This window comes from Ambystoma mexicanum, chromosome 10 (assembly GCF_040938575.1).
Source record: "Ambystoma mexicanum isolate Mex_15411 chromosome 10, UKY_AmexF1_1, whole genome shotgun sequence".
NCBI classification, from domain to species: domain Eukaryota; kingdom Metazoa; phylum Chordata; class Amphibia; order Caudata; family Ambystomatidae; genus Ambystoma; species Ambystoma mexicanum.
In genome coordinates this window covers 1568446358-1568471906 of record NC_090932.1, presented here as the reverse complement: position 1 = coordinate 1568471906, position 25549 = coordinate 1568446358, and the positions used below count along the sequence as shown (strand labels likewise).

General features: G+C 42.5%; 1 protein-coding gene across 4 annotated transcripts in view; it reads left to right on the top strand.

The window, feature by feature from the left end:
- The window catches only part of SMPD4 (sphingomyelin phosphodiesterase 4), a 669498-nt gene that overhangs the window by 115205 nt on the left and 528744 nt on the right, over positions 1–25549 (top strand). For all 4 annotated transcript variants that reach the window (XM_069619878.1, XM_069619877.1, XM_069619876.1 and 1 more), the window contains exon 4: positions 17756–17898. In XM_069619878.1, the coding sequence (XP_069475979.1) occupies positions 17756–17898 (143 nt within the window). The remainder of the gene's footprint in view (positions 1–17755; positions 17899–25549) is intronic.

Sequence of the window (25549 nt, the reverse complement as noted above, 5' to 3'; positions counted from 1 at the left end):
AAACTTGATAGACTCCAAAGTAAAATTGTTTACATATTCAAAAAAATATAATGATAATGAAAGTTCAGTGGTATTTCATAAAGATTTTTATCAATCACTGGTTTTGTGAAAAAATACGTCTCTTGGTATGAGGCGTCACTAATATCTTCTTAGTGAGGAAAGCCAATAGCATTTTATGTCAGACCAAAATAATCTTTTGCCAATGCATTTCGGATTTACAAATCCTTCGTCAGGGCAAGTCTGTAGTTAACATGTATATTTACATAACATCCAAAAGAGGGTGTATCACAATGCACATTCATAAAAAGATTATAAATAACATACCAATCATTGTAGTGGTAGAAAGATCGGTTGATACATAAAAGAAAAATAGAAAAAGAGAAAGAATGAGCAATAAGAAGTCTGTAAGTAATGAGGTTAGCGATGACAAGAAATGCCGCTCGCGTTTACCTGAGAAAATGAGAAAATGGCAGAATGCTTCCATGGATAGTGGCTTGGAGAACCAGAACCATGTGGTAGGCAAAAAAACTGCCCGGACAAAATCAGCACCAAGGCGCAGATAAGCTGAAACATAAGAGAGACATTGTAAGGAACCGGGGTGGGATCCGTGTAAACAGTACGTGTCCTAATGTCAGGGGAGCTTACCATGAGACCAGCGAGGAGTCGGACTGTTCCTCTCCCTTGCTGGCGTGTAACTGCGGTGTGCGCATCGGAGCGTTGCCCGGATAACGTTCCTTTAATAAACCACGTGATCGCGGCCTGGCAAGGCGCGCGCTCCGGGACAAATGACAGCAAATAGGTTTCTAAGTGATTATATAGAGCTATAAACTAATTATTCGCCTTAATGGGAATATGTCAAGAATTGTGAAAACCAAAAATTTTAAAAACAAGGAAACAAAGCATAGAGATACAAGAAATACTCCAATGCAAGGGTGGAACTAGTGAAAGCAGATAAGAGAGTCATAAAAGAGAAATGGCAAATACAAAATAGCCCAAAAGAATGCTGGGCTAATAAAAGAAAATTGCAAAGTAAACACATAGTAATAACATCTATATCAACATTATATATATATGTCCACACTGGATCATGTCATCAAACGACGGCATCTGAGGCTATTTCATGTAGTCATTGGAAAAATCATAGGGGAAATCAGATACATAAGTCATATTTGCAAGTACCAACCCACTGTAATGGTGTCGTCAGACAGCACCTTGGGTCCCAGACCGAAGTCCAGGAAACACAGCGGGGTGGTCTAAGTCCATAACTCATAAGATATATCACAGTAAATAGTTGCTAGCAATTGTACCTTGAAAGCAAAGAGATTACAAAATTAAAGAAAACAATGATAATTAAACTCCTCGTTAATCCCATTGGGAACCAGACTCCCAAGCTTGTCAATCCAGAATGACTCCCTGCGATTCAACCGCTGGTTAAGGTCTTCATGTGGGTTGTTTCTTGTGAGTACCTCTAAAACCACAAATCTAATCTGAGTCAAATTATGTCCATTCTCCAACCAGTGCCGTGCTACGGCAGAGTTGGTGTTAGCATTACGAATACATGAACGATGCTCATTCCATCTTGTTTTGGCCATTCTTGTGGATTGGCCCACATAGAATTTTCCACACGGACATTTAATGCCATAAATTATGTTGGTGCTGTCACAGGTTCCATAGTTTTTGAGCAAAATCTTTTTCCCTGTTCTGGGATGGTTAATGGAATCTCCCTTGATGACTAAGTTGCAGTTGGTACAGTTCAGACAAGGGTATGCACCCGTCCGTTGGGTTATCGGTTCCTTAAGGGGTGGTCTTATGTGTACAAGTTCATCTCTCAAATTCCTGCTACGTTGGTAAGCAAACGCCGGTAATTCTGTGAATAAATTGTGTACTCTGATGTCATTTTTAAAGATCCTCCATTGTTTACTGATGGTCTTCTTATTTCTGTTGCTCTGGATGGAGAATTTCGATACAAAGACAGGTGTTTTAAGTTCTCTCTTTTTTATAGAATTTCGGGTAGATTGCAAGGTCTCTCATGTCAAGCTGTTGACCGTAGCTGATGCTGTATCCAGTTCTGCTTGTTTATAGCCCCGGGCTAAAAACTTCTCTTTCATAATCTGTTGTTGGGCTAAACAATCATTGGGGTCGCTGACAATCTTCTTAACCCTTAGGAGTTGACTATATGGGAGATTCTTCAGTAAACTGGGCTGGTGAAAACTCAGACGATGTAGAAGGTTGTTACGATCAGTAGGTTTACGGAAAATTTAAGTACTGTAACACGTGGTCTCTTTTTTAATGGAAACATTCAAGAAGGTGATAGTGTCATGAGAAATTTCTCTCGTGAATTGGATCCGTTTATCTATGTTGTTTAGATATTCAAAGAAAGTGTCGAAGGATGTCCTTGTGCCTCTCCACACTCCAAAAATATCGTCAATGTACCGAGTCCAAAGGTGAATGTCATTCTTCCAACGTTGGTTATTGAGCACATTATCGGTCTCAAACTTATACATAAAGCTGTTGGCATATGAGGGTGCCATTGTCGCTCCCATAGATGTCCCCGAGGTTTGATGGTAAAACTGATTGCGATATTGGAAGTAAGAATTTTCAGAAATGAATTGTAGGAGAGCCAGTATGAACTCTTTCTGTGCTCGAATTTCTGATGCATGTAGCAATAGTCATTCTACTGATTCTATACCGAGGTCATGTGGTAAAGACGTATATAGGCTTTTAACGTCTATGGTGAACATCAAATCATCCTGTGTAGGAGATATAGAATTTAGTTTCTGTAGAAAATGTGTGGTATCACGAGTATATGTCGAAGTTTTGAATCAGAGGCTGTAGAAAGGAAAGCAAGGAGTTTGTCCGTAAATGGGAGGCAATCTTGAACAAATGTTCATTAGATCTCATTCTATTAACCATTCAAGAACTCTCCAAGAACTTGACGACGCTTAAGATAGAGATCGAAGATATTGAGAAAGAACTTGTTGCTACACTAGGAAAAGAGGAGTACGATACCATCTTGTTAGACATTAACACCAAGCTTGAAGACTACAAAACGGAATTGGAACAGAAAAAAGTTAAAAAATTTAAATGAGACACCTACGATTACATCAAAGATGAAGTCTACACGTGGATGGAACGGTATGACCCTGTAGCACCTAAGAAACGTTTCAAATACACATCAGATAATACTAGCAGTTCTGATTCAGAAGCCCAGAGAGAACCTGAAATATCCACGGAACAGACGGCTGAGGAGCTCAACACAGGAACTGGTCCTGCAGCACAAGTACCTTCCTCTTCGGCTTTTTTAGGCGCCCGCCCAAAAGGACCCGCAGGGGGAGGAGGAAACCCAAAAAACAAACCACAGACCAGATTTCAGTCAAGGAGAACCTAGTTATTAATATATCCAGCCGACCATTGAGCAGGCCAGAGATTGACACATTACAAAAAGGTCTGAGTTTTGTACCTACATATGGTACCACTTTGTTCGACACCAAAATCGAGCTCTACAAATTCATTAGGAAATTGAAATTGAAGATCTTTTTTGAAGAATTAGAAGTCCAAGAGAAACCACTAGACGGTCCAGATTTCCAAGAATTTAGAAAAGTGTGGTTTCGTGCCTCCTATAACTGTTCCATCCATCGACATCTTTCAAAAATCGGTGACCCGTGACTTGGAGAGAATCAGTTACAAGAATCCTCCACATAAAAATCTAAAACCTCACGAGATGAGACTCATCAAAGACTTGTATAGTGACAAGAACATAACTATCCGTCCAGCGGATAAAGGTGGAGCGTTGGTCATCCAGAATACGGCTGACTATGATGCAGAATGCAACAAGCAACTCCAAGATAGGACTATTTATGCCACCTTAGATCTAGACCCAACTGTTACGATCAAGCAGAACCTAAAGACTTTACTGGATAAAGCTCTCGAACTAGATTGGATAAACGAACATACCCAAAAATGTTTGTTTAAAGACCACCCAAGGATTCCAAACTTCTACACCTTACCAAAGATTCACAAACATCCCACCAGGAAGACCCATTGTTGCAGGCATGGAAAGCATCAACCAACCGCTGGGTATTTATATTGACTTTTTTCTGCAGCCTCTGATTCAAAAAACTTCGACATATAATCGTGATACCACACATTTTCTATAGAAACTAAATTCTATAACTCCTACACAGGATGATTTGATGTTCACCATAGACGTTAAAAGCCTATATACGTCTATACCACATGACCTCGGTATAGAATCAGTAGAATGGCTATTGCTACAAGCATCAGAAATTCGAGCACAGAAAGAGTTCCTACTGGCTCTCCTACAATTCATTTCTGAAAATTCTTACTTCCAATATCGCAATCAGTTTTACCTTCAAACCTCGGGGACATCTATGGGAGCGACAATGGCACCCTCATATGCCAACAGCTTTATGTATAAGTTTGAGACCGATAATGTGCTCAATAACCAACGTTGGAAGAATGACATTCACCTTTGGACTTGGTACATTGACGATTTTTTCTGGAGTGTGGAGAGGCACAAGGACATCCTTCGACACTTTCTTTGAATATCTAAACAACATAGATAAACGGATCCAATTCACGAGAGAAATTTCTCATGACACTATCACCTTCTTGGATGTTTCCATCAAAAAAGAGACCACGTGTTACAGTACTTCAATTTTCCGTAAACCTACTGATCGTAACAACCTTCTACATCGTCTGAGTTTTCACCAGCCCAGTTTACTCAGAAATCTCCCATATAGTCAACTCCTAAGGGTTAAGAAGATTGTCAGCGACCCCAATGATTGTTTAGCCCAACAACAGATTATGAAAGAGAAGTTTTTAGCCCGGGGCTATAAACAAGCAGAACTGGATACAGCATCAGCTAGGGTCAACATCTTGACACGAGAGACCTTGCTATCTACCCAAAATTCTATAAAAAAGAGAGAACTTAAAACACCTGTCTTTGTATCAAAATTCTTCATCCAGAGCAACAGAATTAAGAAGACCATCAGTAAACACTGGGGGATCTTTAAAAATGACATCAGAGTACAAAATTTATTCACAGAATTACCAGTGTTTGCTTACCAACGTAGCAGGAATTTGAGAGATGAACTTGTACACACAAGACCACCCCTTAAGGAACCGATAACCCAACAGACGGGTACACTGTACCAACTGCAACTTGGTCATCAAGGGAGATTCCATTAACCATCCCAGAACAGGGAAAAAGATTTTGCTCAAAAACTATGGAACCTGTGACAGCACCAACATAATTTATGGCATTAAATGTCCGTGTGGAAAATTCTATGTGGGCCAATCCACAAGAATGGCCAAAACAAGATGGAATGAGCATTGTTCATGTATTCGTAATGCTAACACCAACTCTGCCGTAGCACGGCACTGGTTGGAGAATGGACATAATTTGACTCAGATTAGATTTGTGGTTTTAGAGGTACTCACAAGAAACAACCCACATGAAGACCTTAACCAGCGGTTGAATCGCAGGGAGTCATTCTGGATTGACAAGCTTGGGAGTCTGGTTCCCAATGGGATTAACGAGGAGATGAATTATCACTGTTTTCTTTAATTTTGTAATCTCTTTGCTTTCAAGGTACAATTGCTAGCAACTATTTACTGTGATATATCTTATGAGTTATGGACTTGGACCACCCCGCTGTGTTTCCTGGACTTCGGTCTGGGACCCAAGGTGCCGTCTGGCGACAACACCATTACAGTGGGTTGGTACTTGCAAATATGATTTATGTATCTGATTTCCCCTATGATTTTTCCAATGACTACATGAAATAGCCTCAGATGCCGTCGTTTGATGACATGATCCAGTGTGGACATATATATATAATGTTGATATAGATGTTATTACTATGTGTTTACTTTGCAATTTTCTTTTATTAGCCCAGCATTCTTTTGGGCTATTTTGTATTTGCCATTTCTCTTTTATGACTCTCTTATCTGCTTTCACTAGTTCCACCCTTGCATTGGAGTATTTCTTTTATCTCTATGCTTTCAGTTTCCTTGTTTTTACAATCTTTGGTTTTCACAATTCTTGACATATTCCCATTAAGGCGAATAATTAGTTTATAGCTCTATATAATCACTTAGAAACCTATTTGCTGTCATTTGTCCCGTAGCGCGCGCCTTGCCAGGCCGCGATCACGTGGTTTATTAAAGGAACGTTGTCCGGGCAACGCTCCGATGCGAACACCGCAGTTACACGCCGGCAAGGCAGAGGAACAGTCCGACTCCTCGCTGGTCTCATGGTAAGCTCCCCTGACATTAGGACACGTATTGTTTACACGGATCCCACCCGGGTTCCTTACAATGTCTCTCTTATGTTTCAGCTTATCTGCGCCTTGGCGCTGATTTTGTCCGGGCAGTTTATTTGCCTACCACATGGTTCTGGTTCTCCAAGCCACTATCCATGCAAGCATTCTGCCATTTTCTCAGGTAAACGCGAGCTGCATTTCTTGTCATCGCTAACCTCATTACTTACAGACTTCTTATTGCTCATTCTTTCTCTTTTTCTATTTTTCTTTTATGTATCAACCGATCATTCTACCACTACAATGATTGGTATGTTATTTATAATCTTTTTATGAATGTGCATTGTGATACACCCTCTTTTGGATGTTATGTAAATATACATGTTCACTACAGACTTGCCCTGACGAAGGATTTGTAAATCCGAAATGCATTGGCAAAAGATTATTTTGGTCTGACATAAAATGCTATTGGCTTTCCTCACTAAGAAGATATTAGTGACGCCTCATACCAAGAGACATATTTTTTCACAAAACCAGTGATTGATAAAAATCTTTATGAAATACCACTGAACTTTCATTATCATCATTATATTTTTCTGAATATGTAAACAATTTTACTTTGGAGTCTATCAAGTTTTGCAGAGTTCACATAACTTGCATACCCTGATTGGGTCTTCTAAGAGAGCGGCTGTGTGACCTTGCATCCCACTTGGTCTTTGGCTTTTTGTGAAATATTGTATTCCCATTCCTTTTAACCTCTGTTTTTTCCCCATGCTAAGTGAATCCTGCACAGACTGGTCGCAGTCAAACTTTTTAACATTTTTTCCTTTTTGGGTGCACACATTTTATTTTGATCTCATGGTAGCTATGTATACACTTCAGTGCTGTTTTGTTTAAGACCTATGGAAGGACCGGCAAAGGACAGTCTCAGGCAGTCCTTGCGAGAGTTGCCTTTTGCTTTGGAAGTGTGTCCATGCTGGAAAGAAACACTGTACCTTTAACTACAAGGAAAGATTGTCCTATATAGTTTGCCGGTGGCGTAAAGCGCTGGTGCGAAGGACCGGCAAAGAAAAGTCTCGGGCAGTCTGAGGCGGGCTGCGGGCGGCAGCGAATACATCGTTAAACTCTTCCGTTGATAGTAAGAAGAAAGCAGAAGAAACGTTCCTACAGTCGGAAAACCGAAGAGTGAGAGCCGAGGCGCTGCACCGTCTCCCACGCCGCACTCAGAATACTGGTGAGTGAGTCCTGATTCCGCTATTAGAGGTTGGTTCTGTAATTCCCAGTGTTAAACAGTCTTTTACTGTGAGCGAGGAGACGGATGGTGGGTCTGACTTGATTCATTGGCATACGCCATTTCATTATGACATCGAAACCGCCTAGTGGGGAAACTATCACAAAGAAAGGAAGAGCAGCATTGAGAGTGCATCAAGAGCAATGTGGGAGGAGTGACGCTTTTGTGAACGCTTCTGATAAAACGGTCCCTCTAATAAATGAGCCTGGATGTGCCGCTTACTACTGAAGAGGGACCAAAATCAAACCAGTTGCCCCAAGAAGCGACATGATTCAAACAATGGGTGTACAATTGGGGGGAGAGAACATCTTGCCTAAACATTTTGACATTTCACTGCAAGCAGAGAGCAGACCGGAACAAAATATCTTGGGGGAGCAACAAATAAATGCTACGAATCTGGGTAAAAGTCATGTTACCTTTTCAAGCCCAGACCTAATATCGCCCCAGTTTGTTTCGGGGATTCTTTATAACTCACTTCATCTTAGTGTGAGAGAGCTAACTCAAGGAAATCCATAATTATATGAAAGTGAGGATGCACTTGGAAACACTGGGAGCGAGCGAAGTGTATTGGACCGTTCTTTTGAAAGACTATGCAGTGACATGGAGGGCATTTTGGAACGCCATTATCGTGTTATTAACAAAGGGAGAAATCCCGTTATATACTCACCGATAAGGTCTGTAAATGGTTTAGAACTGCAGTTGAGTCCCCACAAAACATCTAGGCAGGAAGACCACTACTCCTGTGCCCCGCCAAATTCACATAGGCAAACAATAAATGAACATTTTCCCACACCAAAAAACATTTCCTTGAGAAGGGATTCAAACATCATGCAGCAAATGGACACTTTAGGCCCTGCATCAATTTCTGCATTGCATTTGGTGATTGAATCATTATTGCGCCTTTACGACAACGTGAAAGAAACTGCACAGGTAAATGCTGAGGAGCTGTGTAGTTTGGAGCAAGGAATGAGTAAGTTGCTCCTACATCGGCTGGATCAGGAAAATACTCTTAAACTCATCGTCTTGGAGCTGGGATCAAACAAGCTATTGTTACCACAGCTGAAATCACCATCAAATAAAATGCCTGGCTCCCATATTGGTGATTGTGGAGTAAGGAGTTAGAGTGAAGTTCAGGAAAAAATACATGCTACAACACAAAACTCCACCCAGGTGTGTCTGCACAGGGAGATTGATGCAGACCATCCTATTTCTGAAGTTGAGAGTTCAGAGGATGTAGAAGTCTTTCAAACACCGGACTCCCCTTTGCCACTCATTTAATTATGTGACTACCAGGAGACATCTGATATGGAAACAATGGAGCCTGGAGATGATTTTTTTCGGAGAGAATCCCCCATGGAAATCTAGATGAAATAGAAAATGACCAGGAACAAGAAGGTTGGGTAAAAGTCTCCAGAAGGAAAAGGAAAACAAAAACCCAAAAGAAAAAGTCTAAACATTTACCGGCTCCTAATATTAACAAACAAAAAAACTCAAGGAAATCTTTGGAGGCTCTTTCGAAAAGAGAACAGGAAATTAGAGAATCTCCAAACAGTGACAAAAAGCAAAGTAGCTAGGACAAACGCGGGTTTCCAGAAAGAAGAAATCAAAAATTACGGGTTTTCTAGGAAGCCCTGGGCCTCTTATGGCAGAGGACGAAAGACAAAGTATTCCGGAACAAGAAACCCAGAATTAAGTGATTGCGATAAATGAAAATACTGCTCCGGAGGAAAAGAGTGGTTGTCCCACCCATTTTTAAATCAGAAAAAAGCAACTGGGACAGGTGAAGGAATCCAACATCTCAGAACACTGAATCCCCTACGCAGAGGACGTATAGCATCACATTGTGTTACAGAAATCTCAGGGGGCCCACAAAAAAGGGACAAACAAAACTTTCCAAGAAATGGTATTGAAGCTAGAAGAGAATGAAAAAAATGTCCACATGAATAGGGGGCAAATAACTAGAGGCTCTCAAGCTATGCCCTAGCTCAGAACATCACGCTCAGAGGGCATACCGAAAAAGGGAGCAGAGCAGTCAGTCTGCTTCTTTGCATCAAATCTAATTGTCCAAATGGTATGGGAAAAACAGATGCCTTGTTAACAGTAGGCTATCAGCCGGAGGAACTCGCTTGACAACAAGAAATTAATTTCTTTCTAAATCTGATCCAGCTGGTAGAAATGAGATTGCCATAAATACAGGGAATGGTAGGACACAAAAAGGATGCAAACACTACGCAGGATTATTGGGCATGGCGGGAGGGCACCATAGAAATGTTTGAGCGCAAAGGCCAGACAACAGCAACTTTGAAGGACCTCAGACCACGGTTGTGACATGGAACATCTGCGGGTACCACAAACTGCTGGGGAAATCTATTTCGGCCATTAAATTAGCAAACATTATATTGCTGCAGGAAACCATGGGTCGCCCCAAAGGGGGGATGGCCATAACTGTGGAATTAAAATTCAATTGTACACCTCGGGAGATTGAGATTCCTTCTGAAGATTTGATGGCAGTTAACATCTTTATCCCCCAGATGAAAGCAAACTTGCTGATTATAAACGTTTATGGAAACTACGCAAGAACCTCTATCCTGGCCACACATGGGTTCCTGGATGCTTTGTTTTCGGATTGGCTGGGGAGATGCACATTGTACTTGTAGCAGGCTTAAATGCAGTTTGTGTGAATAGTAAAAGGGGGTTAAATTGTGGTTTGTTTGAGGGATCAAAATCAAAGAGTAAATGCTCAGGGTGGCTTTCGTCTAAATTACTTGTGAGCAGGGACATTCATCCCTGTACCCCTGCAAGATGGACGTTTTGAGGGATTTCATACCTAGAGGAATGGGAACAAAACATTCCTAAATTGATTGTTTTTCTCTCGACTAGCTTCGGTAGAATATCTGGCGTTCTTACACAGGGGGATAGGTGGTTGGGGAAGCCCCATACATTTTACCATGCATTTACCTTTAGGTACATCCGATTTTGTACCCTCCCTAGCTTTTACAACTTCAGCGAGGGGGTGGGAGGGGCATACGATGGAATATGAAGGCATATAGAACTTTTACTGAAGCTTTGAAAAAATAATTGGATTCTATGTTGGAAAGGGGTGAGGAATTGAACTCTGGCAATTATAACATCAAGTTGCAAAAGTGCTTAAGGCCACTCTCTGGTAAGGGTAGCTTTAAGGGGCATCCCATGCATACTAACAATTACATTTTTTTGCCTTTGCCTTTTGCATATTAGAGAGTTGATATTAGAGCATGTTATAGAGCCAGAACTACTCATTCCCTTTTTTTGGAAGCAAAGAGGAAAATCATGCTGGAATATAAGAGATCACTCAAACTCATTAGGCGTGAAACATACATTAAAAGAAACCAAGAGATGGTAGATCCATTGGGAGATGCCACAAAGAAAAAAAACTTCAAATAGCAGGGCATTGCCAGATAAAGGCCCAGGCTTGGGAGCAATATTTGAGGGAACAGTATTCCCTCCCATTGAAGGAGGCGGTCTATGATTTTGGGGGAAAGTTGTCGCAACAGACAAAGTTAATCAATTGGGACCTTGAAGACAGGCTATAGGGAAAGCCAAACCGTCGAGTAGCAGGGCCTGATAACATCCCACCACTAATGATCAAAAAACATGTGGAGCTCTGGGCACCTCCTCTTTGGGACCTTTTCAAACACATTTCTCTTTCTTATAGGGTTCCAGATGGAAACCATAGCTTGTCATCCCTATTTACAGGAAAGGGGATAGGCAAAATCCAAGGAATTTCAGGCTTGATTCCTCCAGCAAAGTCTTTGGCACTCTGTTGTTAAAAGAACTTAAAACCTAGATGAATACCCTTAAATTACTAACGGAGCATTAAGTGGGATTTCGCTCAGGGATGGGCACCCCCCTAAATGACTTTACTATGGCTCATTTCCGGGCAACCGTGAAGAAGAAAACATTGGGGACTGTGTATATGGCTTCCATTGGCCTGTCTAATGTGTTTGACACGGTCAGTAGAGGACGGCTATGGGGGAAGCTTGTGGCACTGGGAATCTCTCCTCATTTAGTCCAGCTGCTCGCACTTCTCCATACTGACAGTGAGATTGGACAGGGAGGAGGCTGTGACGGCCCCTGTAATCACATCAGTAGGGATGCATGGTAGTCCCCACCCTCTTTAATCTTTACACATCAGACTTAAGTGAACTGTGGAAGGGGATCTTACAATTCCAGTAAGGTTGGGTACAGTAACTTTGGACTGGTTAGCTTTCACTGTCGAGATAGTTCTTTTTGACCTTACTCTGATCGGTCTGCAGCGGAAGCTGATCACGTTCCATACATGCGCTTTAGAACATCTAAAAATAAATGGCCAAAAATCAAGAGTACTAATCTTCTTGACAAAAGTATACTCCAAAAACAGTGATTTGGCAAGTAGGGAACAAACGATTGGAGAGAGTAAACCCATTGACTTACCTGGGGTATGAGGTTGCAAACACTATTTCCATCTAATCTTGGTTTCAACATATTGATGCTAAATATAGCCCACTCTTCACCAAAATGAAGCACGTATATGCCTAGCTATGTCACTTTACATTGAAGCGATTTTTACACTTCTACTAATTACAGGTGGAACCTACTATATTATATGTCCTTGATATAATCTTGAATGATTTGGGTCATAAACTAAATACTACACAGGGCATGTTATGGAAAAATACCTTGGGCTTACCAACCTCATTACTGAATGTAGTGGTAAGACTAGACAACTAGCCTCTGTTATCAAGTATTTCTGATGGGGCCGCATTCATGTAACCCTGAATCAAGCCTTCTCATAGCGCAGCGATGCCTGAGGGCTGTAGTGCACTCTACAAATACAAAAAAAATAAGACATGAGTTTGGGCTTGTATCTCTGTCCACCAGAACAACTTGGAGGAGGCTACGAAGTACACTTAACCCTCCTGCACCATCTCTGTATGAAGAGTGGAGTGTAGAACAAAATCGTGATTCTGGGTTTTCAATTAGCCAATTGAAACAACACATGTATGATCTCCTGGTTGACATAGGCTCCTCTAAAGAAGAGTTGATGATAAATCCTGCCATGGTAAAAAAGAAAGTTTTCATTATGATTGGGCAATAACCAAAGATGAGTTGGTTAAGACCACACTCTGCAAGGAATATGTAAAACTTAATAACAAAAGGGAACAACTTGCAAAACATTTACTCATCTTCCCTTGCACAAAACTAAAGAGTGTGTATCTCCGTTTTCGAACAAACCAACTGCCGACATTGGAGAGAACGAGAGGCTGGGCTGAGGTGGGGGAAAACACAGGAAATAGGCTCTGTGGGAGGAGTGATATGACAAAAACCATAAAACACTTGGTGACGGGCTGCGTGACTCTGAGAGAAGCCATAATTAAGTGCCTCAAAAGTGAGGTAGGGAACAAAGCCTCCACAATTCTGGGAAAATTGAAATAATCAAAGCTGGGTGTAGATGAGGGAAGGTAGGAGATGAAAAAAAAAATGGAATTCAATAATGTGTTGTATGTCCCTTTTTTGAAGTCCTTTTCTTTTTTTTTTCTCTTTTGCTCTTTGTATGCGCTGCTCCTTCAGATCTTTTTTTTTTCTTTGATTTATTCAGTTTTTACCTCCTTTCAATGTCTCATTTTTTGTGATTGTCAGTTTTAACATTTTTCTGTGAAAGGTTTCTACATGCTTGTTTGTGGAACTCAAAACACAATTAAAAAACAAACAATAATAAGCCCTATGTTTGTGCTTCAGTTTTCTTTTGGCCGTCTTCCTACCGGGCAGGGATGGAATGTAGCTATATATGGGCCTCTTCTTCGCAGGCTCTGGCTAGTAGCCTTTGATGCAGACAAACCCAATACAAATCCTGAACCATTTAGGTTGTTGTAACTGAGCTGGCTATCCGATCAGATCCTTTATTCAATTCGGATTTCTCCAGTAACAACAAAACCGTTAAATTTAAATACATACATCTTCATATTTCAGTTTGAAATGATTTATGCAATATTTAAAATAGATGCCCTTCTATTAAGTTCTCAGAAATTCCTCCTCAATACACTCCATAATTAAACAAATTGCATCGCAGTAACATCTAATATTCTGTGCTTTTAAAATAGTGAGTTAAAAACGTTTACGCAGGTCTAAGTACCGTGGACATCAAAAAGTGACCCAAGTCGTCGCCTCTATCCTGATTAGAGGCAGATCCTAGACATTTCTTTGCTCCCACCTTCTTCTATCCTTCAAGGGTAACATTTTCAACCTCATCATTATTATATTCCTTCTGCAGGGCCCAGGTATAACTGATATAACTGAGCAAATTTCCCCACCCCTGTAGGTAAACATTTCTTAAGGCTGTACAAGAAGCAAGGGAGGGCAGTAAACGCACCATCCCAACATTTCTCTCCAAATCCCACCTCCTTGCTTCCTGCTTTATCATATCCACGATGTTGGATAGGGTATAGCAGGAAGGTCAGTCCTTGTAAGGGATTTGCCACCTAGACAGCAACGTAATTCCCTCATTATTCCATTGGTATCTATTAAATTTCGGGATCCCTTAATTCCCCCTGCCACTCTTTAAATATGGGTTTATTGGTTGGCCCACACAGACATTTAGAAAATAACTAGCAAACCTTTTTTGTGCCTGTACCTCAAATGATGGAATCCCCATTTACAACTGTGGAGCACTATTTGGCATAGCTTGTGGAAGGCCCGCTCATTTTTTCATTATTCTGTTTTGAAGTTTCTCCAAAATGTTACAATTGACGAAGTCCCAGATCTCCCTTCCATATGTCATCTGTGTGCGGACCTTGGCTTTGTACACCTCCGGACACTTATCAAGCAGATGTCCACCATACATATGATAAAATCTAAGAAGGCCGCCCAACTTGGCAGAGGCCTTCTCGGCATTGGCTGCAACATGCTCTGTCCATTTCATACCGAGATAGCAATAAGATTTTACTATCTCAATCAGTTCTCCACCAAGATGTCATGTGAAGCCCACTCTTCCCTTACCAAAGACAAACATTTTTGTCTTAGATCTATTTAATTTCAACCCATGAGAAGAGAAATATGCCTTTGCATATAAACAGCTCCGTTGGAGCCTGCCTTGGTTTCAATCAATCAAAGCGGTATCATCTGCATACATTAAAAAGTCTCAAATTAAAACAATTCAGACTAGGGACATTCTCCCCTTTTCCCAAACTTGCTAAATTAAAATCAGAGCGATCTAAAATAAATAGTATTGGGACCAAAGGGCAGCCCTGCTTCACGCCTTTGTTAGTTGGTAATGTTTCTGACTGCAAGCCATCCAAGGAGACACACACACAGGCGTGTGTCCCTATAACAGAGTTGCAGCAGGTTTAAGAGACCTGCAGGCATAGTCAAAGCAGCCAATTTCTCCGATAGCTTATGCCTGGGGATAGAATCAAAAGCCAGAAAGGCCACATAAAACTTCCCACCTCTGACCTTGGAATATTTGTCTATCATGGTGGAGAGCACAAAGCAATGATCTTTTGTAGAGTAGCTTTTTTGTTAATCCTGCTTGCAGTGGCTCCAAAAGATTACTAGCATCAACCCACACCTCTACTAAGTATGTATTTTGCAAATGCCTATACCGGTATGTCAATCAGAGATAGACCGATAACAATTAGGGTCTGTGTGGTCCCCCTTCTTAAATATCATGATTGGACAGCCCAGCAGGCTGTGAATGTTAAAGATTTCCTGATGGGCAAGCCGAGGTCCCGCCAGCCCCAGGATTTGTTGTGTAGAGGTTCTGGAGCCGTTCTTCAGTCGTCTACTGGAACAAAGGATCTAACTTGCAAGGATGCAGAAGAATGATGGAAGACTGCTACTGGGACAACCATCGCTTTAACTAGTGGTAGTCATCCTGGAGCTCTGAAGAGTTGTTGGTCTAGAATTGGCATCCACCATCAGAAGAAAGGACACCTCCTCTTGCCTGGATCTCATGCATCCTCATGCTGTGAAACGCTGCACATCCTCCTTGTGGGCTCTGGACATCACTGCTCTCCTGCAACTGCTCTCTATCAAAAAGGGGATTCCTGATGGAACCAGAGCCCTGAGGCCATGAGGCATTGTATCTGCAGCCCCTGTGCAAAGTCACTATAACTGTTAGTCTGTGGCATCCTGTGCATACTCGGATCGTGTGAGAGTGAATGCAGAAGTTATTCGTCCTGGGTCCAGCTTGGTGATGTTTGGAACCATTCGGTCACTGATAGAGATCAGAACCTCTGAATCACAAGACTTGGCTGTCAAAGTTGTCTTCTGAAGAAAACTCTGCACCGCGATCCCTGTACCTCCAACACCAGAACCTACATTGCGATCAGTTGTCCCAAATGTCCTAACTTAACTAGTGTTGTTGTTTCTTGTATGAGGTTTCTAGAGGGTGCTTTGCATCCTGTTTTGAAGACTCCCACTTGTCCCTGTTTGCTAACATTGAGTGTTAAGAGCTACCAAGCAGCTACTCTTGCTTTGCCTTTGGCTGTGAAACCTTACCACTTTGTGCCCATTAGTTTTGTGTTGGAGAATTTCATGTCCCCCGGAGTAGCCAAAACTCTGTTGCTTACCTTAAACATGTGGACCACTTGGAATAGGAATCATTACGTTGGGTGCTGTGAACTGGTTCTCCATTACACAAATTATCTGTGGCCTTCCAATTTGTAACCTATTTTTCCATCCACTTTAATATTGTAACAGTACTTATCATTTAACTGTGTACATTCTCAAGTGTGTGTCTTTTTGAACACCCAGCTGTAACTTTAGATGTGTAAATATTATGTTATTTACTTTTTTAGTTCTTTGACTTCATGCATCTGTTTTGATAAGTAATACTTCTGTGGAGAATCTATTGCTTGACAGTCTCCTGTGTTTGTTAATTGTACCTTTCACCAAACTCCTGATGTCCTTAATGTAAGCCATTCTACTCATTAACAAGTGATACTTTTTTGGTGAACCTGTGCAGGTCCACAAAGGTTAGCTTTTCAAAACCCTACATAACAAATGTGTTTTTTTCAGAACACTAACAGTGGTATATGAACAAAATGGGTTTATAGTGATTATTTTGAAAAAAAAATTCGAAAACAAAGATTTGGAGAAAAAAAAAAGCTGTGACAAGCTATATTTAACATGCAAAGTGCGTTTCTTGGAAACCAATCCGTCGACAATAGTCATGGACTGGTTTCAATTGAAATGCTACTTGTTAAAAGTAGCATTTCAATGCTTTTTTTTTTTTAGTAACTTTGAAACGTTACATGCTGTAATTTCAGCACTGTAATTTCAGCACTGGACAGCTCCATGTAGCGTTTCAAAGTTTTTGTGTATGAGAACCCCCACACCAACCCTAACCCAAGCCTCGCCTGACCCCCTAACGCTAACATAACCCGTAAACTAACCCTATTTTAACCCTTAAACTAACCCTAAAATCTAACCCTAAACCCTAACCCATGTCTCAACCCTAACCCTAATTTAACCCTTAAACTAACCCAAACCCCAACCAAAACCCTACCCCAGCCCAGCACTAATACTTACCATGGCACCTTGGGTTTTTTTTCAACTAAATTGTCATTTAAAAAATTGGCACTTCGACAATATGTTTTCGAAGTTTGCCATTCAAAACTTTTACATTTGTTAGAATGACCAGATATCAACAAAATGTTATGCCCAGTAACATAATGGGCAGAATGCATTGTTTGGAAATAAATAGCTACCATATCTATATTTTTCTCTTAATTTCTGCTTCTGTACATGCTCTATAAAGGTGTATGCTAATTCTAAACATGCACAGAGATTATAGAATAGGTACAATTCCCAAGGATTGTGCCTAATCAAGTATTCCTGGCATAAACTGGTTGAAATTTAGAAATTCTACTGCATGATTTTTGGCTGTTCCATCTAGGTCTACCTTACAGTGAATGTTTTAATTTGTTTTTAGCCGGCCTGTAGCTTCACATTGCAGGTTTATGGGAGTTGCAGGTATTGCTACGTGTCTCTTTGTAAGTGCCATTTCCCTCGTGTGGGGGTACAACATGCATGTTATATTCTTCAGGCATTCTGTTTGGGTATCTTCCCTTAATCTTCACCACGTCCATCCAAGTTTGCATTCTGTGTCCCTTCTACAGGCTGCACAATCTAATGTCCTTACTGGCTGTGCTTTTACTTGCAGGAACTGCATCCTGTCTTCCCATGGTTAGTTGAGATGATTTTTGGCAGTCTGGATGGAAGTATTATCGGCTGGAACCTTCGTTGCTTGCAGGGGAGAGTGAATCCCACAGAGTACAACACTGCGGTGGACTTTCTGCTTCCCAGGTAGGTCTTACCAATGCCCTCCAAAGGGATTCAAATTCTATTTGAAGAATGTCTTGTGCGTTGCACCGTTAATACTGTTATGTTCTGAATTCTAGATTCTAGCTGCCATGTGAGCTAGTGCCACCTTCTCCACTCCCTTTGAGTTATTGAGGCGCACCAGAAGCACTGCTAGAGCCATTTTAACTGCAGCAGGGTTAAGCAGAGGACTTGTATTTGTAACACCCCCCCCCCAACCATCAACAGCACTATTCTTCAATTTGATGGGGGGAAAAGTATGGTTTTTAATGGTGCAATAGTGCCCGTGCCATCAGGGTTCCTGGTCTGGGATTGTGATCGGATTGGAATTCCTAATACTCTGTTCCTAGTCTCAGTTGTTGTATGCCCATTGTGGATGCTCTGGTAACATAATTGATAGACCAATGTGAACCATTTAGGCTCCCCTCTTGATCTATGTCGATCCTGGCTTCTAAAAGAAGCACGGACGACTTTTTGCTAAAGACCTTGCAGGGATTATTATTGTATCGTTCTCAATGGGTGTGGTCCCTGATATCAAAAGAAAATAATAATGATAAAATCTAGCCTCGACCCTGAGGATCTGAAAACTAGGCCAATCTCTCGGTTGTCTATTCTATCCCAAGTAAGCTTATGGACGCTGTAATTACTTCATAGATAGAGGCTTTTGACTTTTGTTGTGAAGGGATCTACATTAGATGACCGTACCAAATTAGCCGTTATTGTGGCCATGAACCGAACTGTGGAGGATGTTTGATGGTGTTGCACTGATCCTTTTGGATCCTTCAGTGGCGTTTGACATAGTCGAATATCCCCTCCTGGCTGTCTTTTCTGCTTGGATATCCATGATCAAGCCTTAGCTTGTGCCAGATATTTTCGTAGCAATAGTACGCAAACCGTGGCATTTTCGCCTTTTATTAATTACTCCCTGCTACAGTTACCTGCAGCATTTCACAAGGCTTTGCTGTTTAATCTTTTTATATGCAGGTCTCCCAGGTTTAGCAGGGATTCTGTGTCCAGATCGTATTGTGTGATATTTAGATTGCATGGATAGGCCTCTCCCCCACTATACAGGTCCCTCAAATTCACTTACCAACTCACTCTAAAGTGCGACAGAACCAACCAGTGAAATACTGTGGAGTGACACTCTGATTACGGGCTCATGCCTCATAAGGCGTAAATCCTAGCTGCGCCCCCCAAAGTCACTCTTCAACCAGTACATATCCTTCTTAAACCTACATAGCTAGCTCACCACAGTCAACCGCGTTCAGGGAAACGGACAATAAAGAGAGCCACCAATAACACCCAACTATATAACACTTAACCACCTCCCATACCCCTACCAAGACAGCGACTGAACGAGTAGGCAATATCATCTGGAATACAACCTACAGACAGAGCCCTAAACCGGTAGCGGACAGCCCTCCACACCCAGTACTACACCACAAGACAACCAGACCAAAGCAGAACCTACTGGACATCAGCAAACAAACGAAGACTAAACAACTCTGGATCTTACAGTGCCGCGCAAACATCGCTCAACTCAGACAAGACTGAACAACTCCTGGTAGGCTCACCCGACACGCTGAAAAAATCTAGACTCCCAGTTCAGTCATTTCACCATAGACTCCATCAAAATACCTGTCCCAGAATCAGTCAAAACCCTTGGAGTCTACTTAGATTCCAACCTATCCATGGATAAACAGCTGCATATCATGCCAAACTAATCAACGCAGTCAGGCCCTTTCTCTCCAAAGAGAACTGCACTAACATAGCCAGAGCCATCACTGGATCTAGACTTGACTATTGTAATGTACTCTAACTAGGTACATCCAACAAAAACCTAGAGAGGTTACAAATCATGCAGAATAGCGCTCTCCGGGCAGCCCAAGGCATTGCCAAAAGAGAACACATCTCGGAAGCCAGAAAACGAGCACACTGGCTCCCAATAAAAGAAAGGATCATCTTCAAAACGCTGACACTGACTCACAAGTGCTTTCACCTTACTGCCCCCGACTACCTCTCCCAAAGGATCCACCCCGTCTCTTCGACGAGGCCAACGGGATCACCATATACTAACATGCTTTCTGTGCCATTAGTAAAAAAAGCCAGAGCTGGCGGTTCCAGCTTCCCATATCTCGCACCCACGCCCTACCTCCTATAATCCGAGGTGAGGCCTCCCTTTGCACCTTCCGCAAATCCATTAAAACCATCTTATTCACATAAGATTCCTCGCACCAGTTGAATACATCTCTTATGTTCCAGTGCATAAACTGTTTTTAATGACCAACTGTACCAACCAAAATAGCAGCTCTATGCCTGTTGAATACATAATGTACTGCTGAATGCCTCATTGCCTGTAACTAAGCTCTTGCAAGTAACAGCGCCTCAATGCCCATGGGTTACTTGCGCGCTATATAAATTTAAATAAATAAATAAATCGCATCCGGAGGGAAAGAAAAAGAGAAGAAAGAACAAACACTCTGGAACTGCAACAAAGAACCACAACTACAGAATCACACCCCCACAGGCAGGAACACAAATCGAACCAACACTGAGAGAAGAGATAAATCCCTCTACTTAACTCCATACCTCGCAGACAACTGGTGACCAGACCAAACCAACCCAACGTTCGAGGCAGCAACATTAAACAACCTAACAAAAGCACACAGAAGGATGAACACCACCAGAAACAACAAACACATGACCGATGCGATAACACTTTACATCACCAAAGAAAGAAGAACATCCAACAACCACCATTCCTGGAAGACGAACCCGATGAAAACAAAAACCCAAGACGAAACCTAGAAGAAATATTCGAAGACGCTGACACCCCGAAACATACCCCTCAAAAAAATCAGACGAAAACCATAAGAAAAGCCAAATCAAACTACACCTCCAAACTCCACTGCAATCTGATAAATGCAAGATTCAAGTCAAAACACTCTACAGAGATCTTCGATCTATTCAATGACAACGGCATTGACATCCTATTCATCACAGAAACATGGCTGGGTGACAACTCCAAAATCGCAATCCAAAGCTGCCTTCCAACCAACTTCAAATGCCTTCAAATAAACAGGAAAAACAAAAAAGGAGGAGGCATCGCAATAGCATTCAAAGAATACCTGAAAATAAAAACAGACGAACCACTCAACATCCTCAACTGCAAAGCCATGGTTATACACCTAACGGCGAACCCAAAAACCAACATCACATTTATCTTGGTGTACAGACCTCCGACATATGATGCAGCCTTTGTCGACAACTTCTTAGAAGCCATCACCAACATAGCCATTAACCACAACCACCTAATCATCCTGGGGAACTTCAACATCTGGTTCGAAGACAGTCACGCCAACTCCCAAAACTCACTGATTGAACAACTCACTACCATCAAACTACGACAACTAGTAAAAGGGGCAACACACTCGGCAGGACACACCCTGGATGCAATTTACACCAAGAAAAAACTCATCACCATGGCACTGCCGATACAAATACTGTGGAGCGACCTTCTCATCACCCCATTCATGATCACTCTGCCTACTCAAGTCTGCATCCAACCTCCCAAACTCACAACTACTACAAAAAGAAATTGGAAAGACGTCAAAGAAAGCAACCTATTCGAACAACTGAAGTTAACCAAATCCTCAACTACGGAACTAGAGCTAGCTGACCTAGACGGGAATGCAGAGCTATTACACAAATGGATTGCAGATACAATTGACGAGATCGCCCAAAAAAACCATTCACCCCATCAAAAAAAAGCAACAGCAATATGTTTCACCCCACTATTAAGCACCATGAAAAAGGAAAACAAAAAGATGGAACTGAAATGGAGCAAAGAATACAACCCAGACAAAAGACACTGTTCCAGAAACAAATCAGCGCATACAAGAAGGAAATTCAAAAGGCGAAGAGAAGGCATTATGATGACAATCGCCAATGCCACCAGCACACAAACAGAAATGTTTAACATCATAAAAGAAATGAGAAACCCACCAGGCTGTGATAACACACCAACCCCCTCAGAGAAACTATGCAACGACCTGGCAGACCACTTAAAAAAAAAAATGAATCATTGACATCCGACAAACCATTCAACAGAGACCAACCAACCACAACATACAACCAAACAAACCTAACTCATAACCACAGCACAAACTCAAAAACGTTCCTGAAATATCAGCAGAGGAATTCGCAATGCTGGTAAAACACAGCAAGAAAGCTGGTTCACCCATGGATACCTGTCCCCCGGACATCTACAAATCAATCCTTGCACAAAGAACACCAGTGGAATATTACAGAAACCTTCTAAATCTATCCCTAGCAACAGGAACTGTACCGAGGACCTTAGAATCAGCATATATCAAACCACTTCTAAAAAACACAAGTGGCGTTGTAGAAGTCCTCCAACTACAGACCTATCTCAAACAACCCCTAGCTGGCAAAACTACTGGAAACCTACGTATACAAACTTACATAAGACCACGTAGAAAAACGCCACCTGCTAGACCCAACCACAAGTCGGTTTCAGACCCGCAAGAGGAACGGAAAAAGCGCTACTATCCATCTGGGACGACCTAAAAACTAACGCAGACTCGAACACAACCTCGGCACTGATTCTGTTCGACCTCTCTGCAGCCTTCAACACAGTTAGCCATGACACCCTAACCAAAACACTAGAAGACATGGGCATAACAGACACAGCACTACGCTGGACTAAATCATTCCTAGCAGACAGAACAGAAACCGTATGGATTAAAACCTTCAAATCCACCCCACGAGTTAATGACTGTGGAGTACCACAAGGATCCTCACTATCACCACTGTACTTCAACATCTACCGGACCCCAGTCATCCGAATAGTCAAAAAATACAACATTACATGCTACAACTACGCAGATGATACTCAAATCATCTACAAAATCAAAGACACCCAATCCGACCATTCAACCCTACTAATCGACGGCCAAAAAGAAGCCTACAACTGGATGAATGCCAACAACCTGAAAATCAACCCAGGGAAAACGGAAATCCTGATCATATCCTATGACCAAGAGAAGGAAACCGCCATCCCGTGGCTAACGGAAATGGGAACCGCACCATCACCATCTTAGGTACTAAAAAATCTGGGCGTCCTGATGGACAACACTCTAACCTTAGAACCACAAATAAATGCAACGGGAAAGAAATGTTTCTTCCTCCTCCACACAGCAAGAAGAATCCTACCTTTCCTCTCCTCCACGCACAAAACACTCACTATCGTTGCCCTCATCATGTCAAGAATCGACTATGCAAACAGCCTCTACCTCGGAATACCAGAATACCTCCTGCAGAAACTACAACGCATCCAAAATGCAGCAGCCAGACTACTCCTCAAGCTATCCAGAAGAGACCACATCACTCCTGCCCTAAAAACACTACGTTGGCTCCCAGTAAAACATTGCATCACCTTCAAAACAATGTGCATAACGCACAGGGCAATCTCTGGACAAGGAGCAGAATTCCTACAAAAGATAACCATCTACAAGCCAACGAGACTCCTCAGGTCAAGCAACGAAATCCGCCTGGAACTAAAACCGTACCTTAAGAAAAAACTTGGAGGCACCTCTTTCTACCACTTAGCCGCAAAAACCTGGAACAACATACCAAAAGAAATGAGAAACACCAAAGATCACCTTAAATTCAGAAAATTGCTAAAAACCTGACTCTTCCCACCGACTAAAACTGAAAACCGAAACAGAAAGGAAAAAGAATGACTAAACCGGAAAGGACACAGACAAGCCCCCAGAACCTACTGAGAAGCACCCAAGACACCTGGACGGGTGACGTCATGCAGAATGAAACACAGGTGACACCCATAGAGACGGAGTGAACAACCCCAGCCAATCCCATCCAGCATCTTCACTCGCTGCTACTAGGTACCACAATGTAGTGGAATTACCGGGATATTGCCAATCACCAGACTAACCAAGTTGTGGACCCTGGACCCTGGCAGGTGCACTGGCCATTTAAGTGGTTAGGGCGGACAGGTGGGGTTGTGAGGGAAGCTGGTGGAGGTGGGAGCGAGATGTGAAAGGGACACTGAATGCCGGGCGGGCCCAGATCAGGACAAAGGCGCAGGGTGCCACGTCCCATATGGAGAGACTACGCTAGCCCAACGGGCCAATTCAGGATAGAGATGCCGACTAACCAATTCCACTAACCATTTCCCCCTCTGCATACACCTCTCAAACTCCTAACCAAACACAACCACAGACCTACAGCACAACAAACCACACAAACTTCACTACACTGCAACAACAAAACAAAAACTCACATAGACTAGCACAACAGTAGACTATCGGCTGCAAACACCCCAGGCCCAGCCAACAGACTCACCGGGCTGAGGCCGCCAACAGCACATCACTGCTCTCTTGCACTTCTCCAGCTTCCACTCACTAACTCACCCTCCCTTCCTCTTTCAGAGCTGCCAGAGCGCCAGGGGACCACTCTGGTGGTGATAGTGCGCGGTACAAATGTCCTTTAACATTAACAAAAGATGTTTGGCTGACCTGCCCCCCATTCTCATGAAGTCTTAAGAGAAATGTTTTATATATGCTGATAACACGAAGGTGGTGCAGTAATTGATTCTCTGATGCCCATGAAACGAGCTACTTGTTCCAGCTTCCTCCATCTCCATTTTCTGAGATCATATGTACATTCGTTTTTATTTTCCCATGGAATTCATGATATGTCATTTGTAATGCGACTATACTCAATCAAGGCACAACGAGGCGACGGGGGGGTTAACAAGGGGAGACAGTCAACGATCCTACTAGGCCAGGTGTCATTCAGATCGCGCAAGGGTAGGGGGACTGGGAAAAGTGCAAGGGGAAGGGGAGAGGGGAAAGTGCAGTACATGGTTAGTAGAATACAAGATAAATAAAAGGGCCAGCTGGTGGCAAGTGCAAGGTAAGTGCCGGGAGAAGGGGCTGTAGGATACAGAGACAGTCCCGTAGTGCAGGTAGGCAGTGCAGCGAAGAGTGGCTGGGCCAAGGACCGAGATCGGTGAATGGCCCAGTTGCAGATTCAGTGCAGGTTCAGTGATTTTAGCAGGAGAGAGAGGGAGAGAAAGCGGAGGCGAAGAGGAAGGTTTTGAGGTGCTTCCGGAACCGGAGATGGTTCTCCTCAAGTTTCAGGAAGGCTGTTCCAGAGGGAGGCCCCTGCTGCGGAGAGAGATCTACCCCCAGCTCGTTGCTTGGAGAAGCGGCTGACCCTGAGGTAGTTGGAGGTGGATGAGCGAAGAGCTCGAGAAGGAAGATATTTAGGAAGAGAGAGTTGAAGGTATTTTGGCCCAAGGCCCCAGAAGGCCTTGTGGACAATGCAGAGGGTTTTGAACTTAATCCTTGCAGCCACTGGGAGCCAGTGTAGCACTTTCGGTCCTGGAGAGATACGGTCCCTGGGCTTGAGGCCAAGGACAAGTCTCGTAGTCCTGTTCTGGATGAGTTGCAAAGGGCGGAGAGTAGAGGCAGGAAGATTTAGATAGAGGCTGTTACAGTAGTCCAGCTTCAAGAGAACCAGGGCTCTGGAGACTGAGCTTCTGGGGGAAGGAGAGGAAAGGAAGGATACCTCCGAGGAGGTTTAGCTG